General features: G+C 42.2%; 1 protein-coding gene across 7 annotated transcripts in view; it reads right to left on the bottom strand.

Annotated features, from left to right (window-relative positions):
* EWSR1 (EWS RNA binding protein 1) overlaps positions 1-15,018 on the bottom strand; it is a 32,342-nt gene that overhangs the window by 12,601 nt on the left and 4,723 nt on the right. For 3 of the 7 annotated variants that reach the window (XM_055147575.1, XM_055147571.1, XM_004615621.2), the window contains 6 exons: positions 14,936-14,987; positions 13,480-13,603; positions 13,086-13,103; positions 6,264-6,450; positions 3,946-4,113; positions 169-380 (listed from right to left, as the gene is read on the bottom strand). In XM_055147575.1, coding sequence (XP_055003550.1) covers positions 169-380; positions 3,946-4,113; positions 6,264-6,450; positions 13,086-13,103; positions 13,480-13,603; positions 14,936-14,987 — 761 coding nt within the window. The remainder of the gene's footprint in view (positions 1-168; positions 381-3,945; positions 4,114-6,263; positions 6,451-13,085; positions 13,104-13,479; positions 13,604-14,935; positions 14,988-15,018) is intronic. The other 4 variants (XM_055147576.1, XM_055147573.1, XM_055147574.1 and 1 more) reach the window with 2 other exon arrangements.

Here is a 15,018-nt window from a genome sequence, read left to right as displayed (position 1 = left end):
AAATCATTAAAGTCTTCATTTGGGCATCCAAATTGTCAGAGCCAGGATGCTCTGACAGATAAATAAGCATCTTGGAGTCCAAAAGTAAACAACGGTACAAAATACTTCCCCATGTTCAAACTTTCTAAAACAATCCCTCTTTAGTTGGTTTTCTCTTTAGCAACTCACTCTGCTGCCCGTAGCTGCTGCTCTGTTGGCTATATTGACTTGGAGCCTGGCTGTAGGATCCAGTTTGGGGGGGGTAACTAGTGGGCGGCTGTTGCCCATAGCTACTTTGTTGACCATAGCTACTCTGCTGTCCATAGCTGCTCGGCTGACCATAGGTGTTCTGCTGAGAATAACTGCTCTGATCGTAACTAGTCGGCTGTGTAGAGGAATAGCTGAAAAAAAGAGAAAAAAAAAAACTTTTTAGGAAGAGGTTTATTATTTCACGTTCTCCAAACATAAAAGACATTTAGAGTTTAAAAAGACATAAAAATTCTAAAAGCACATTCTATTTTTGAGCTCAGGGAGATAGGGATTAAGGTCAATGAATGCCTTGCGTGTGGTTAATGCTGATCTCCAGCATAGTCCCCAGAGCATCACCAACTACAGCTCTGGAGATGCCCAAACACCTGTGAAGTGGCCTAGGTAACCACACTAGTCTAGCTGGCCAAGAATCACAAGGAGTACCAGAGACAGGACAGGATGATTAAGCGCTTGCCTTGCATGCAGCTGACCCCAGTTTGAACTCCAGCATCATGTATGAGTTCCTGTGCCAGAGGTAAGCCCTGAGCAGGGGAGGCCATTCCACACTCCACTCATATTCTACACTCTACGCTGGGATGTGAAACTTCTCTTTATGAAATACTTCATCTTGGAAATGCCCACACTCCACTGTATACAACTTTCCCTTTTTGAGTGTACTCTGAGGGGTGCCCAAACACCCCAAATTGTGGTATTTAATTTTTCTACTCCATTTGGTTCCCTATTCTAAGAAACCCATTCTGCTTAGAATAAGTTTGTTTTTTTTTTTTGCTTTTGGGTCACACCCAGTGATGCACAGGGGTCACTCCTGGCTCTGCACTCAGGAATTATCCCTGGCGGTGCTCAGGGGACCGTATGGGATGCTGGGAATCAAACCCGGGTCGGCTGTGTGCAAGGCAAACGCGCTACCCACTGTGCTATCACTCCAGCCCCAAAATTAGTGCTTTTTTTTAATTCTTAAAATATTTCAGTTTTGGGGTCACACCAGTGATGTTCAGGGCTTACTCCTGGCTCTGCACTCAGGAAACACCTCCCAGCAGGACCCAGGGGACATCATAGAATTTCAATGATTGAACCTGGGCTGGGTGCATGTAAGGCAAGCACCCTACACACTTAACTACCTCTCCAGCCCCAAGATGTAATTATTTTTTAAAATTTGTTTTTGGGCCAAACCAGCAGAGCTGGTGGCTTAACCAAGAGCTCCTGCAAGCACAATGTATCCTTAGCCCTCAGACAACTGAGTGGTCCCTCCTGAACAGCAGTTACCTTCTATTTTATCAACAGTTTGAAATTAAAGGCATTTTTGACTAGGAATGTGCCTCAGTGGTACATGCAACACAAATGTGAGTCCCTGGGTTTGAGTCCTAGCACCTCCTTGCCAGTTTAAAGTTTTAAACGCAATGATTATTTGGGCTGGAGTGATAGTATAGCAGGCAGAGCACCTGCCTTGCACGTGGCTGACGCAAGTTCTACCTCCAGCACCCCATGACCCCCATCCCCGAAGCCCTGCCAGGAGTGATCCCTGAGCATCACGAGGTGTGGAACAGATATAAGACTTACTGTAAGGCATCAGTACAAACCTCAGAAAGTCTCCCCTTTATATCTGCACCCTTTAAGATGAGGATTTTTTCAACTACATAAAAAAAAAAATTTCACCAATGTAGGTGAAACAGGGAAGAATGATGCATGTGCACTTTGGGAGAGCTGATGCAGAGAGAAACGAGGCACTTAAGAAAGGCAGTCAGGAGACATGCCGAGCCTCACGGGATAGGGGTGGAGTCAGCCCTGGTCCTCCCCAACCCCAACAAGACCCTGAGTGCCTGCCCTCGAATGGCTCCTTTGGCTACGGATTAAGCTGCTTAACAGCCATGATCACAGAGACACACAAACAAATCTTGAAACCCAGCAGCTTTTGGCAGAAATCCCTCCAGATTTAATTATTAAAATTTCAGAATTCCAACATCATATGCTATTCATAAGCAGCAACAGAAAACAAATTGTCTACTGTTGCCTTTTCGGCAGGTCTCAGTGTTGGGGGCAAATCCCAAACAATAATGGTGGGTCTGGTGTTGAAATACTGAATGTAATCAAGAATCGAAGTAGAGAGAGTAATGTGGAAATCATCTGCCACACAGGTTGGGGGAAGGTGTGGGATGGGGGGCATAAACTGGGGTTTTCAGTGATGGAAAATGTGCACTGGTGAGGGGATGGGTGTTTCATCATTGTATGACTGAGACGTAAACCCAAAAGCTTTATAACTGTTCTCACGGTGATTCAATAATATATAATTAAAAAAAAAAAAAAAAAAGGCAGGCAGTCCGGGGACTAGAACTTTAGGACAGTGGATAAGGTGTTTGCAGGCATGTGGCTGATCTGGGTTCGATCCCAGCATCCCATATGGTCCCCTGAGCAGCACCAGGAGTAACCCCTAAGCATTGCCTGGTGTGACCTAAAAATCTCCCCCAAAAAGGAGGAAGTTCAGTACTAAGCCAGCCCCCAATACAATGCCTTCCCCCTGAAGATGATCAATATTTATGACCATGCAAAGAAACCTCAAATTTATCTTTACACCTTAAAAGTAACTTTTTTTTTATGTGGGATGGTGGATCTTGGGGATCATGTATTGCCGAGAATTTAACCTGTGGTTCCCACTTGTAAATTATATGCTCATCCCTTTGAGCCATCCTCCTGGCTCCATTAAATTAATTTTTTTTTTACATTATACTTTTTAAGAAGCTATGCTATATGTAATTTTAAACTTTCAGACATGTTTAATACCTATATATTAATAGGGAAAATGCTAAGTACTATATGAAAACTATATTCATCTTCTGATGTCAACCTCTATATGAACCATTAAAAAAAAAAAAGGCAAGCCAACAACACAACAAAAAGCCAGATGAGGTTTCAAAATGCAGTTAAATGGCTAGACATAGTTTAATAGGTAGAGCACATGCAACATGCCTGAATTAAGATTCCCAGAACTACCTGGTCCCCTAAGTATTGTCAAGCACAGGCACAGCAGGGTTCTCCCCTGCCCCCATCCCATGAACTGGGAGTAGGCAAGCAAGAGTGGCCTCAAACCAAAATAACAACTACATTCTCTATCAGTGCTGAACAAACTAGCACTGGAGAGATAATAGGGTGGGGAGAGTGGGTAGGGTGCCCGTCTTGCATGCGCTGCCCTAGATACATCTGTCACTGCACATAGTCTCCTGAGCACTGCTGGGTGTGGGGACAGACAGACAGACAGAGAGACAGACACACACACACGACAGAAAATGAATAATAAACCTATGAGCAAAGGAAAGGACATGGCATAAAAACGCGCGCTCTCTCTCTCTCTAAAAAGCAAATAGCTACATAAATAGTTAAAATAAATGTATAAAACAATATAGGGTGTTCTTATTTGTCTTCCAGAGAACGTTACTGTCAGCCAAGGTGTGCATTGGAACCTAGAAGAACTGAGGTTTATTTGTTTGGGGGCATATCCAGCAGTGCTCAGGGGCTCTTCCTGGCTTGGTACTCAGGAGACCATAGGTCCTTCTGGGATGAAACCTTGACCTAGTTTCTTCACTTCCTCTTTGCAGCCCTAGGACCATGCTTTTAATAATAAGCTGATAAACAGGAAAAAAGGGGGGAAAAAAGATCTCTTGTGATTCTAGTAACTCATTGATCATAAAAATAAAAGAGACTGACCTGGTAGGTGGATAGGACGGTGGTGCCGTCACTGGTTGCATGGGGTAGCTCCCAGGTACCTGGGGATAACTGTAGTTACTTTGTCCATATCCTAGGCTGGGTTGGTTGTAACCCCCTGTGCTAGACTGAGGTTGACTAGTCTCAGCGGGCTTGTTACCATCCTGTGGTCTAAAAGGAGAAATGAGAAAGTAAGACTTGGTTTCTTAACCATAAAATTCTTGGAGAAGAATTAGGACAAGTTCGGAAATAAATACAACTGTAAAGTGAACTGCATCAAATTCAGTGTTGGCGCAACTCTAATTGCTGAAAGAGAATAGTCAGGAGGGAGAGAATTAGTTATACACAGAAGTGACATCACATGCTCCATCCATAAATTTTAACAGCTATAAGGCTCTTATATCTTGTGTTCCCAATTTTAGGGTTCCAGAAGAGGTGCTTTGTTAGGGAAGGAACAAAATGTTTCTCCCCCAAAAAGGACTATTGAAAACAAGAAATGAATAATAATCCAAGTTTCAGAGTAACATTAACCAAGCAAATAGCATTTATAAACTTGGAAAACTTGTGGTTTTGTGCTTATCAATAGACTTACAGTGTTATAGTAGAGTTATGTGACTCTAAGACTCTGGCAGACCAGAGAGAATGTGACAGTGAAGATTTCTCTATGGAGTTCTAATGGGTCAAGGGCTCCTTCCCTCTTTCCAGGGAAAAAGAGTAACCTGTCACATCACGAGAGCCAATGTCCTTAAATTAAAATCAAGGACTGAAAAGACATCCCTTAAAGTATTAGACAATATATAAAGCCCTCATTGAGGTCTGGATATACCTTTGCAAAGGATCAAGTAGGACTTTCAACATTTATTAACTCTGGAATACCCAGGTCAATTTAAATGGGGCCTTATGGACAATCAGTAAATTTAACCTAACTACTGTGCACGCCAACATTCTAAACTACCATGTAGCTCTGATTACTCACTGTACATTTCAGCAGTAATTTCATGAGTCGTTAACAGAGCTAATTTCTTACCTCTATAGCAGACAAAAAAGTCTGTCAGAAGTTGATCTTGTTTACAACCTAAAAAGTCTTCTTTCAAATCAGAATTTAATGTTCCTTCAAGATTGTATGCAGAAGCCAACTAAGTAGTGCATATGGCTAAAGCAAAGATCTGAAATCTGCTGTTAAGTAGTAATTAACATTCCTTACCCAATCAATCATGGAGTAGAAACTTTATCTGCCCAATATTCAACCCATAGCAGGGTACCCAGTTAAACATTTATGCTGCCTATCATATAACCAAGTCACTTAATAGGACTGGAGCGACACTACAGTGGGTAGGGTGTTTGCATTGCACGTGGCCAATCTGGGTTCAATTCCCAGTATCCCATATGGTTCACCAGTGAACCGCCAGGAATAACTTTTAAGTGCAGAGCCAGGAGTAACCCATGAGCTTTGTTGGGTGTGACCCCCACTAAAAATGTAGCACAGCAGCACTGTCATCCTGTTGTTCATCTATTTCCTCGAGCAGGCACCAGTAAGTCTCCACTGTGAGACTTGTTATTGTTTTTGGCATATTGAATATGCCACCGGTAGCCTGCCAGGCTCTGCCGTGCATGTGGGATACTCTCGGTAGCTTGCCGGGCTCTCCGAGAGGGATGGAGGAATTGAACCTGGGTTGATGGCGTGCAAGGCAAACGCCTTACCCGCTATGCTATCGCCCCCCAAAAGTAAGTAAAAATAAATTTTACCAATAATTGGGTCACAGAACTATTTCTTTATCATCAAGCAACAGTTAGTCCCCACCTTTCAAAACAAAGAAAAAAAAGGTAGGAAAAAAGAAAGCGCTACCTTTCATAGGGTCAATAAAAAAAAAGATAAAAGTATCAAATGCACAATTCTGTCAGTTCTGCTGTGTGGAAATCACATCAATTTTCTTTTCTTTCTTTCTTTCTTTCTTTTTTTTTTTTTTGCTTTTTGGGTCACACCTGGCAATGCACAGGGGACCATATGGGATGCTGGGAATCGAACCTGGGTTGGTCGCGTGCAAGGCAAACGCCCTACCCGCTGCGCTATTGCTCCAGCCCCGATATCAATGTTCTTTTGATCTCATATGGGATCCAGAAGCAACACTAGCCGATTTAACACCCAGGTAGCAACACTTCTCTGCTAATCTTTGTGTTTTCTCACATATTATTATAGACAGTCAAAGCCCAAGATGAAGTTATTTGAAAACAGTCACTAAAAGGAAACTAAGTCATGTACTCTGAGAGTGCATGGCTGCTCTGCCTACAAATGGCTGGATCAGGAGCAGGTGCGACCTTACCTTGTAGGCGCGGTGGTTGCTGGCTGCTGCCCATACGCTGGATAAGCAGGCTGAGTGCCATACGCAGACTGAGCTGCATAGGAGGCCTGGGTGGTAGTGACTGTAGCAGTGGTGGTATCATAAGCACCAGTGCCATACCCCTGGACAGGCTGACTGTATGCCTGGGGGGCAGTCGGAGTAGTATAACCTAGAACAAAGGAGAGCTACATCAAATGTCTAGTTCTGCAATGATCTAATTACATGTATTCATTAACAGAATAATTTGTACAACACCTACTTTCAACCATCACTACAATAAACCCTTTTAAAATTATTTCCCTTCAGGGGCTGACAGTACAACGGGGAGGGTGCTTGCTTTGGACGTGACCAACCCAGGTTCTATATCCAGCATCCCATATGGGGCCCCTGAGAACTGTTAATTCCTGAGTACAGAACTAGGAGCAATCCCTGAGCAATACTGGGCATGGCCCCAAAATAAAAACAAAAAATTCCCCTGTAGTAAGAGTAGCAATCAACCAATACATAAAGTCTCGAAGTCTTGAAAGTACCAACTTTCAGCAAAGCTACTCTTTCCTCTCAAAAAACAAAAAGCAAAACAAAACAAAATAAAAACCAGAAAAGGGGATGGTTATGCAGCTTACTTAACAAGGTTCTTTCTGCCACCCCCAAAGATTCAGTAGAAGACAAGACTGCTTTTGCTAATTCTATAATGGCTTTGCTAGCTGATTTTTTTTTGGGGGGTGTCCCCCCACATCTGGTGGTACTCAGCATTTTACTCCTGTTTCTGCACTCAGGGATCACTTTTATGTGGCACTGGAAACTGAACCTGGATGGGCTACATACTGTAGCAGTGCTTTTAAACCATTTTCTTAATGCTTAAGCATCCCTCCAAAAGTCTTTTAAAGTATCCCACAAAGGGAAGTAAAAGGCAAAGGGTGAATCTTAAAATAGCTACAAAATAATGATCCAGGTATACCAGCTACACTGCCATCATGGTCAATTCACATTTAAGGAAAATAAAGTTAAAAAAAAAAAATTAAACACCAGGTAGAGCCCTTGCCTTTTATGCAGCTGACCAGGGTTCAATCCTCAACATCCCATAGGAGCACCATCAGGAGTAATTCCTGAACACAAAGCTAGGAGAAAGCCCTAAGCATAGCCAGGTGTAGCCCCCAAACCAAACCAAAAAACAGAAAAACACACACAAAAAACCCCCCAGAGAAACAAAAAAACCCACACCAGTTAATTTTCAGTAGAAGATGTGAAACACTTGATTGAACTCTCTGAAACACTAATCTGGGGGCCAGGGAGATGACTCAGGGGGCTGGAGTGTATGCCTTGCAAACGGGAGTTAATTCCTGGCACCAAGCGGTCCACCCCCAAAATCTGACAATTTTGCTCCCAGTTAACAACTAAAAACAAACTTGTTACTAATGCAAAGATTTGAAATGACACAATAAAGACATAATTACTACAAAATTTACTTGCTTTAATATACCATTAAGGGTTATTCAATTTATCATTTTTGCTCTGCTGTGCGGACAGGATACTCCTGGTAGCTTGCCGGGCTCTCCGAGAGGGATGGAGGAATCGAACCCGGGTTGGCCGCGTGCAAGGCAAACGCCCTACCTGCTGTGCTATCACCCCAAAAAAGTGAAATAAAAATAAATTTTATCAATAATTGGGTCACAGAACTATTTCTTAATCATCAAGTGATACTTAAGCCCCCACCCATGGCATACTGGATATGCCAAGAACAGTAACAAGTCTCACAATAGAGACATTACTGGTGCCCGATCAAGCAAGTCATTTTTGCTAATTATTTTAAATTAAAACTGTCTGAGGGATCAGAGTGATAGCACAATGGGGAAGGTATTTGCCTTGCACAAGGCCCCCCAGGTTTGACCCCTGGCATCCCAGATAATACACCTGTGCACTGCCAGGAGCAATTCCTGAGTGCAGAGCCAGGAGTAACCCAAGCATTGCTGAGTGTGACCCCCACCACCACAAAAAGAGCACAAAAACCCCCAGCTGTCTGAGATTCTAGGCTAGTCACTGAATGACCACCTCCATTCTTCAATTTACTCAATACAAGCAGTTTTCTTTTTCTCCTACTTAGCAATATTGAAGGTATACACTAGAGCTCCCATACAATTTTTTTTAAATCAAGTGCCACAAAGACCTACTTTTTTGGACGTACAGGAGGAATTACTCTTGGCTCTGCACTCAGAAATAACTACTGGTGGGCTCTGAGGGCCATATGGGAAGCTGGGTATTGAACACAGGTCGGTTGTGTGTGAAGTAAAGGCCTTATACTATTGCTCAGGCCCCCATAAAAACCTACTCTTACATGCAACAAGTTATTTTCCTAATTCCTACCGCTGCCAGACCAGGCAGAAGCCATATTTCTCTTTCCCAAGTACTGGGTTTGGAGTGTTATATAAAACAAAACCCATAATCTATTGTTCCTAACTCTAGTCCCTTTTGGAGGGGGTTACTGGGATTGCTCAGTTAAGGATTTACGTCTAAAATATATTAAGTTGTATGTATAGTGTCCCCACTATAGATACACCTTAATAACCAAACTAAACCTTCCCTTCATGATGTAAAAGTGTCACTTTCTGGGGCTGGAGAGATAGCACAGCAGGTAAGGCGTTTGCCTTGCACATGGCGGACCCGGGTTCGATTCCCAGCACCCCATATGGTTTCCCGAGCACTGCCAGGGGTAATTCCTGAGTGTAAAGCCAGGAGTAACCCCTGAGCATTGCCGGGTGTGACCCCCCAAAAAAATTTTTTTTAAAGTGTCACTTTCTGTATCATAGAGTATATTACTCCCCCATTACAAATATTTAGAACTCTGGGGGCTGGAGCGATAGCACAGCGGGTAGGGCGTTTGCCTTGCACGAGGCCGACCCGGGTTTGAATCCCAGCAACCCATATGGTCCCCTGAGCACCACCAGGGGTGATTCCTGAGTACATGAGCCAGGAGTGACCCCTGTGCATCGCCGGGTGTGACCCAAAAAAAAAAAAAAAAAAAAAAAAAAGAACTCTGAAACTAATAATACGCAAATAATTTCCTTCTCAGACTGTTGGGTTGAGAGAAAATCTTTACTTATTGATTTATTTATTTTTTCTTTTTGGGTCACACCCGGCGATGCACAAGGGTTACTCCTGGCTCTGCACTCAGGAATTAGCTCCTGGCAGTGCTCAGGGGACCATATGGGATGCTGGGAATTGAACCCGGGTCCTCCGCGTGCAAGGCAAATGCCCTACCCGCTGTGCTATTTCTCCAGCCCCGAGAGAAAATCTTTAAAGGGGCATTTTAAAAAAATGGGAACCTAACAACAAAAGTTTGTGTGGACACGTTGGTTATCTAAACTGTTTAAAAGTTCTTTGCAGGGTCCTAAGGTCAATCATATAAAACACTCTTTTAAATGTAACTGGAATCTCATCCCACCCATCCTATTACTCCTACACAGAGTTCTCCCCTACATGATGACAGGTCATCTATAAGATTTACAAGAAAAGCAATTAAAAAGGAAAACAGCAATTAAAACTCTACAACTGATCAGGGCAATAACATTATAAAAATATGCATCAATGAGCTTTGCAGTGCTACAAATTACAGTAAAAGACATTGGGTTAATAATCTTTTGATTAATCTGCAGGACCCAAACAAGCAACCAAGCAAAATGAGCAAAAATGAACAAAGCAAAATGGTTTAATGAAGCAAAGACCACCAACAAAAAAAGACATCACAGCTAATAGGCACTAGAGACAGTGGCAATAAGCAAGCCTACACAAATGACCATTTTATTCTAAATTTCAAGAGTAAAAATTAAAGTTTAAGCCTTCTATTTCCAAAATAAAAGGTAAATTGGGATTTCCTTGTTTGGAGAGTAGTGGTAGTGGTAGGTCATACCCAGCAGTGCTCAAAGATTACTACTGGCAGGAACTGAACCTGGGTCAGCTGCATACAACAGTCACTGGTCCCTCCAATTGAGATTTCTGTAACTCCTTTAAATTCATGGTTTAATTAAAATAATTTAAAAAAATTAGGGGCTGGAATGATAGCACAGTGGGTACGGCGTTTGCCTTGCACTTGGCCGACAGAGGTTTGATTTCCAGCATCCCATATAGTCCCCTGAGCACCACCAGGAGTAATTCCTGAGTGCAAAGCCAGGAGTAACCCCTGAGCATTGCCAGGTGTGACTCCCCCACCAAAAAAAAAAATTTTTTTTAATTGTCTTTTTAAAAGTATGCATCTTTCAATGCATCCCTTATGGTAATTATATAGTAACATGTTTAAGTGACATGTAAAAAGCATGAAAAGGAGGGGCTGGAGCCATAGTACAGCGGGTAGGGCGTCTGCCTTGCATGCGGCCAAATGTGGCTGACCTGGGTCAGATTCCCAGCATCCCATATGGTACCCCAGCACCTCCAAGAGTGACTCCTGAGTGCAGAGCCAGGAGTCAACCCTAAGCATCACCAGGTGTGACCCAAAATGCCAAAACAAACAAACAAAAAACAAACAAAAAAAAACCAAACACAAAAAATGTAAATATATTTAGTGCTTCCCCTCCTTCCCAGTCACACCCAGTGATACTCAGGGGTTTACTCCTGGTTCTGCACTAGGAATTGCTCCTAGTGGTGCTAGGATTAATTCCTAGTAAATCCTCCTAGGAGGATTAAGGAAGACATGAAGGGTCCTCTAAAAAGTAACATCTAGGGAGCCAGAGAGTTAGTATGGCTGATAGGACGTTTGCCTTTCCTGTGTCACCAGGATCACCCAAAAACAAAATAGTGGTGAGAGTCAGGGATATGGCTCATGACAGAACACAAACACAGGTTTACATGTGTTGGGACCACTGTTTAAGACTCGCACTGGGGAACAACCCTCCAGTTATAATTCTTGGAAACTATGAACAGCATATAGTATAGACTATATGTGTTATTATGTATTTGAACTAATTACAGTTCTCATCAAAAGGAAAAAAAAAACTTCGTGCCTTGGGGCCGGAGTATTAGCACCGCGGGTAGGCGTTTGCCTTGCACAAAGCCGACCTGAGTTCGATTCCCAGCATCCCTTATGGTCCCTTGAGCACCGGCAGGAGTGCAGAGCCAGGAGTAACCCCTGTGCATCGCCAGGTGTGACCCAAAAAGCAAAAAACAAAACAAAAAACCTTGGCGCCGGAGAGAGTACAGGAATTTAGGCAGTGGAGCCATCCTCTAAGCATTATATATGGTCCCCTAAGCACGGCCAGAAATGATCCCTAAGCACAGCTGGGCTTTGCCCAAATACCAAAAGGGGGAAAAAAAAAGAACTCAAGCTAGAGAGATAGGACAGGGATTAAGGCACTTGCCTTGCATGCCACTGACCCTGGTCTGACCCATTACCACCACCAGGATCAAATCTTGAGCAGAGGGGGCTGGAGTGATAGCACAGCGGGTAGGGCGTTTGCCTTGCACGCGGCCGACCCGGGTTCGAATCCCAGCATCCCATATGGTCCCCTGAGCACTGCCAGGGGTAATTCCTGAGTGCATGAGCCAGGAATAACCCCTGTGCATTGCCGGGTGTGGCCCAAAAAGCAAAAAAAAAAAAAAAATCTTGAGCAGAGCTGAGCAGCCCCTGTGTACTGCCAGCTGTGGCCCAAGGGCCCCTCCCCGCCACGGGGAAACCCAAACAAACATAGCTACATGCGGTGACAAAAATTAAGAAGACTTTAAAATAGCTGGATGGTGTGAATGAAGTTCATCTCACATTTTAAAAATTGTGCTAAAAATGGGGGCTGGAGTGATAGCACAGCGGGTAGGGCGTTTGCCTTGCACGCGGCCGACCCGGGTTCGATTCCCAGCATCCCATATGGTCCCCTGAGCACCGCCAGGGGTAATTCCTGAGTGCAGAGCCAGGAGTGACCCTTGTGCATCGCCAGGTGTGACCCAAAAAGCAAAAAAAAAAAAAAAAAAAAAGTGCTAAAAATACAAACTAAGCTTTTAAGCTTTTGTTTTGACTATAGTTTATAACACCAAATAGAAAATTTAAGCATTTCTCATCATAATCAAGATATATGTTAGGTTTATTAGGAAGGACTTCCCATAAAATTTAGGACCACCGTCAATGAGATAAAGACTGCTTTTTCATCTACTGAAAACTGGTAACAATACATATAGTTTGGAGAACTGACTATAGTTGCAAGTACAACTCTTTACACCTTTGAGACTGTTGTATTAAATATGTTTATAATAATAAAGATGAATTTAAATGGGCAGGGGAGGTTCTTGAAACCGCACTAATCATTAAGAACTTCCACATACTCCACCTCAAAACCAGTATTGGAATACAATTTATTTTAAATCTCAGGATAGTTTGTTCCAAGACATACTATGAAGTAAATAATTAACATTTAAGACATAATAAAATGTGTCTGAATTGGAAATTGACCAACAGACAAACAATACATGCAGGGTGGCAGTCTGCTCCTCTAAATAAATCTAATCATGCAACCTATCTTTAGGGAGTAGTGAGAAATCAGCTGGGGAGAGTAGTCAGTCATCTGAAATACCTTTGGGAAGGTGAACAACTGTTATTAAAGGTTTGACACAAATAATGTAAAATAAAATAAAGCAAAACCTTTCCAAAATTACATAAAGAAAAGAACATGGATCTGCAAATGACACCTGAAGCAGTTTTCCATTAGCACCTTGTGTGTAATGTTCAAAAGTTGAGGGATTAAATGAATGAAAACACCTAAAGGGTCAACATTACAAGGTTAGACAAGATGGAAAGCATTTCCCATGCAAGAATGAGCAGGATAGTCAAACCTGTATTGGTCCCTTCTACTGTGGAAAGCACAAAACAAAAAGTAGAGGGTACACTATCAGATGAAGCAAACGTGAAAATCAGTTTGATTTCTAAACAACTAAGTTTAAAAAGGCTCATTCTTACCCAGTATTAACATTAGCACAATCTTTTAGTCTCCATTTTGTGATGAGATTATTCAATATACTGCATAAAATAGTTAAAAGGATGTTTTCTTTTCCAATCTATCCCACCCACATCCTATTATAAATTCCCTCAAGAAAATAAAAGGGAGAGGGGAAGCTCCTCCTAAGAATAAAGAATCGATCCCCAGATGCTGCAGTATGGACCAGAAAATATACCCAAGCTTCTTAACACCCTAGCAGATACCCCACGTCTCTTCAAGGTAAGCCTTACCAGTGGGAGGCTGTCCATAAGAAGTTGCATAGGCGGTCTGCCCATAGGTTGCAGTGGTCTGCGCCTGGGTATAGCTGACGTCAGTGGGCTGTCCGTAAGTTCCATAACTCTGTTGCCCATAAGCCTGCAAGAACCCCATTTACGAACTTTGTTAAATTCAGCAATAAAATGGACTGACTTCTAAATTTCCAAATAAGAAAAATCAAAGTAAAAAACACTGCTTCCTAATAAAGATTAAAAATATCTCCCTCAAAACTAAGCCAGAAAAGAGATCACAGAATTATGAATGCTGTTTTCTCCAATTCACTCATAGATATATTTATTTAGAAAACTTATCAACAAAGTTCCCGAAATAATCAAGCAAAATCTCAGTTAAGTATACCAATTAACAAGACACTCTCAAGGGAACAGCAATGAGGGAACAGGTGTGTAATTGCCAACACTTGGTGCAGCAAAGTTTAGCGAAGGTGATTAAAAGAAAAAAATGAATAAAGAAAATTAAAACGAGGCTAAAATCTGTTAAAAGTTCAAAAACCAGATTTTCAGCATAATAAGATTAACATACTATATACTAACATAGTAAATGATCTAGAATATGATCCATCTCCTTAAGATTATTAGAATAGTGTTTTTGGATCTTGGATACAGTAATAACTTAAAAGTAAGATGTCTGTTCAGATAAATGCATGACATATTCCAGGTTATATAACCAGTCATATAGGCTCTTCCAGAGACATCACATTCTGCCTGCCTGTCCTGTCAGGTTTCCATGAAGTTATCAGTAACCATTTTATGCAATGAACCATTTCAGAATATGAGGTAATCTAAGGAACTAATTTCTGGAATCTGTTGACTTAAGCTTCTAAGAAGACTCAAAAATTATAAGAACTCAGTTGTCTTAGAGTGAAGCAGGCAAAACTGCAGTCCTAGCAACTTACCATGCGGCCACTTGTAAACAGTTAACCCCCCACCCCAACAGAACAGCTACATGGTTTTAATAAAAAGACACTAAAATGGGGATGCAAAGATAGTACAGAGAGCAAGGCACTTGGTTTTTATGTGGCCAACCTGGGTTTGATCCCCAACATTCCACATGGTCCCCTGAGCACTGGCAAGAGAGATTCCTGAGTGCAGAGGCAGGAGTAACACCAGAGTATCACCAGGGGTGACTCAGGAAACAAACAAACAAAAAAACCACAAACAACCCCTCCTAAAAAACCCATGTAATATACAGAACAAAGCACAGAGCAGGTCCAAAACATGGGAATACTAAAAAAGGTATGGACAGCACGCATTTTAGCTTACTATGGTGCTCCAACTGTGAAAGTTTAAAAATGCCTGGGTATTTACATTTACAATCATCACATTAATTTCTGAAAATGATCCACAATGCCCACTTCCACAGCCATTAGAAATAAACGGACATGCAGCTACATATAATCATCTTAAAGATTACCTGGCTGGTCTGTGCATATCCTTGAGTGGGCTGGGCGGTGTAAGCACTGTAGCTGTAAAGGAAATTAAACGTAACAATTGAAA

Source organism: Sorex araneus, chromosome 9 (genome assembly GCF_027595985.1).
Source record: "Sorex araneus isolate mSorAra2 chromosome 9, mSorAra2.pri, whole genome shotgun sequence".
NCBI lineage: Eukaryota > Metazoa > Chordata > Mammalia > Eulipotyphla > Soricidae > Sorex > Sorex araneus.
The sequence above is the reverse complement of the archived record's forward strand: the minus strand, read 5'-3'. Positions and strand labels throughout refer to the sequence as shown.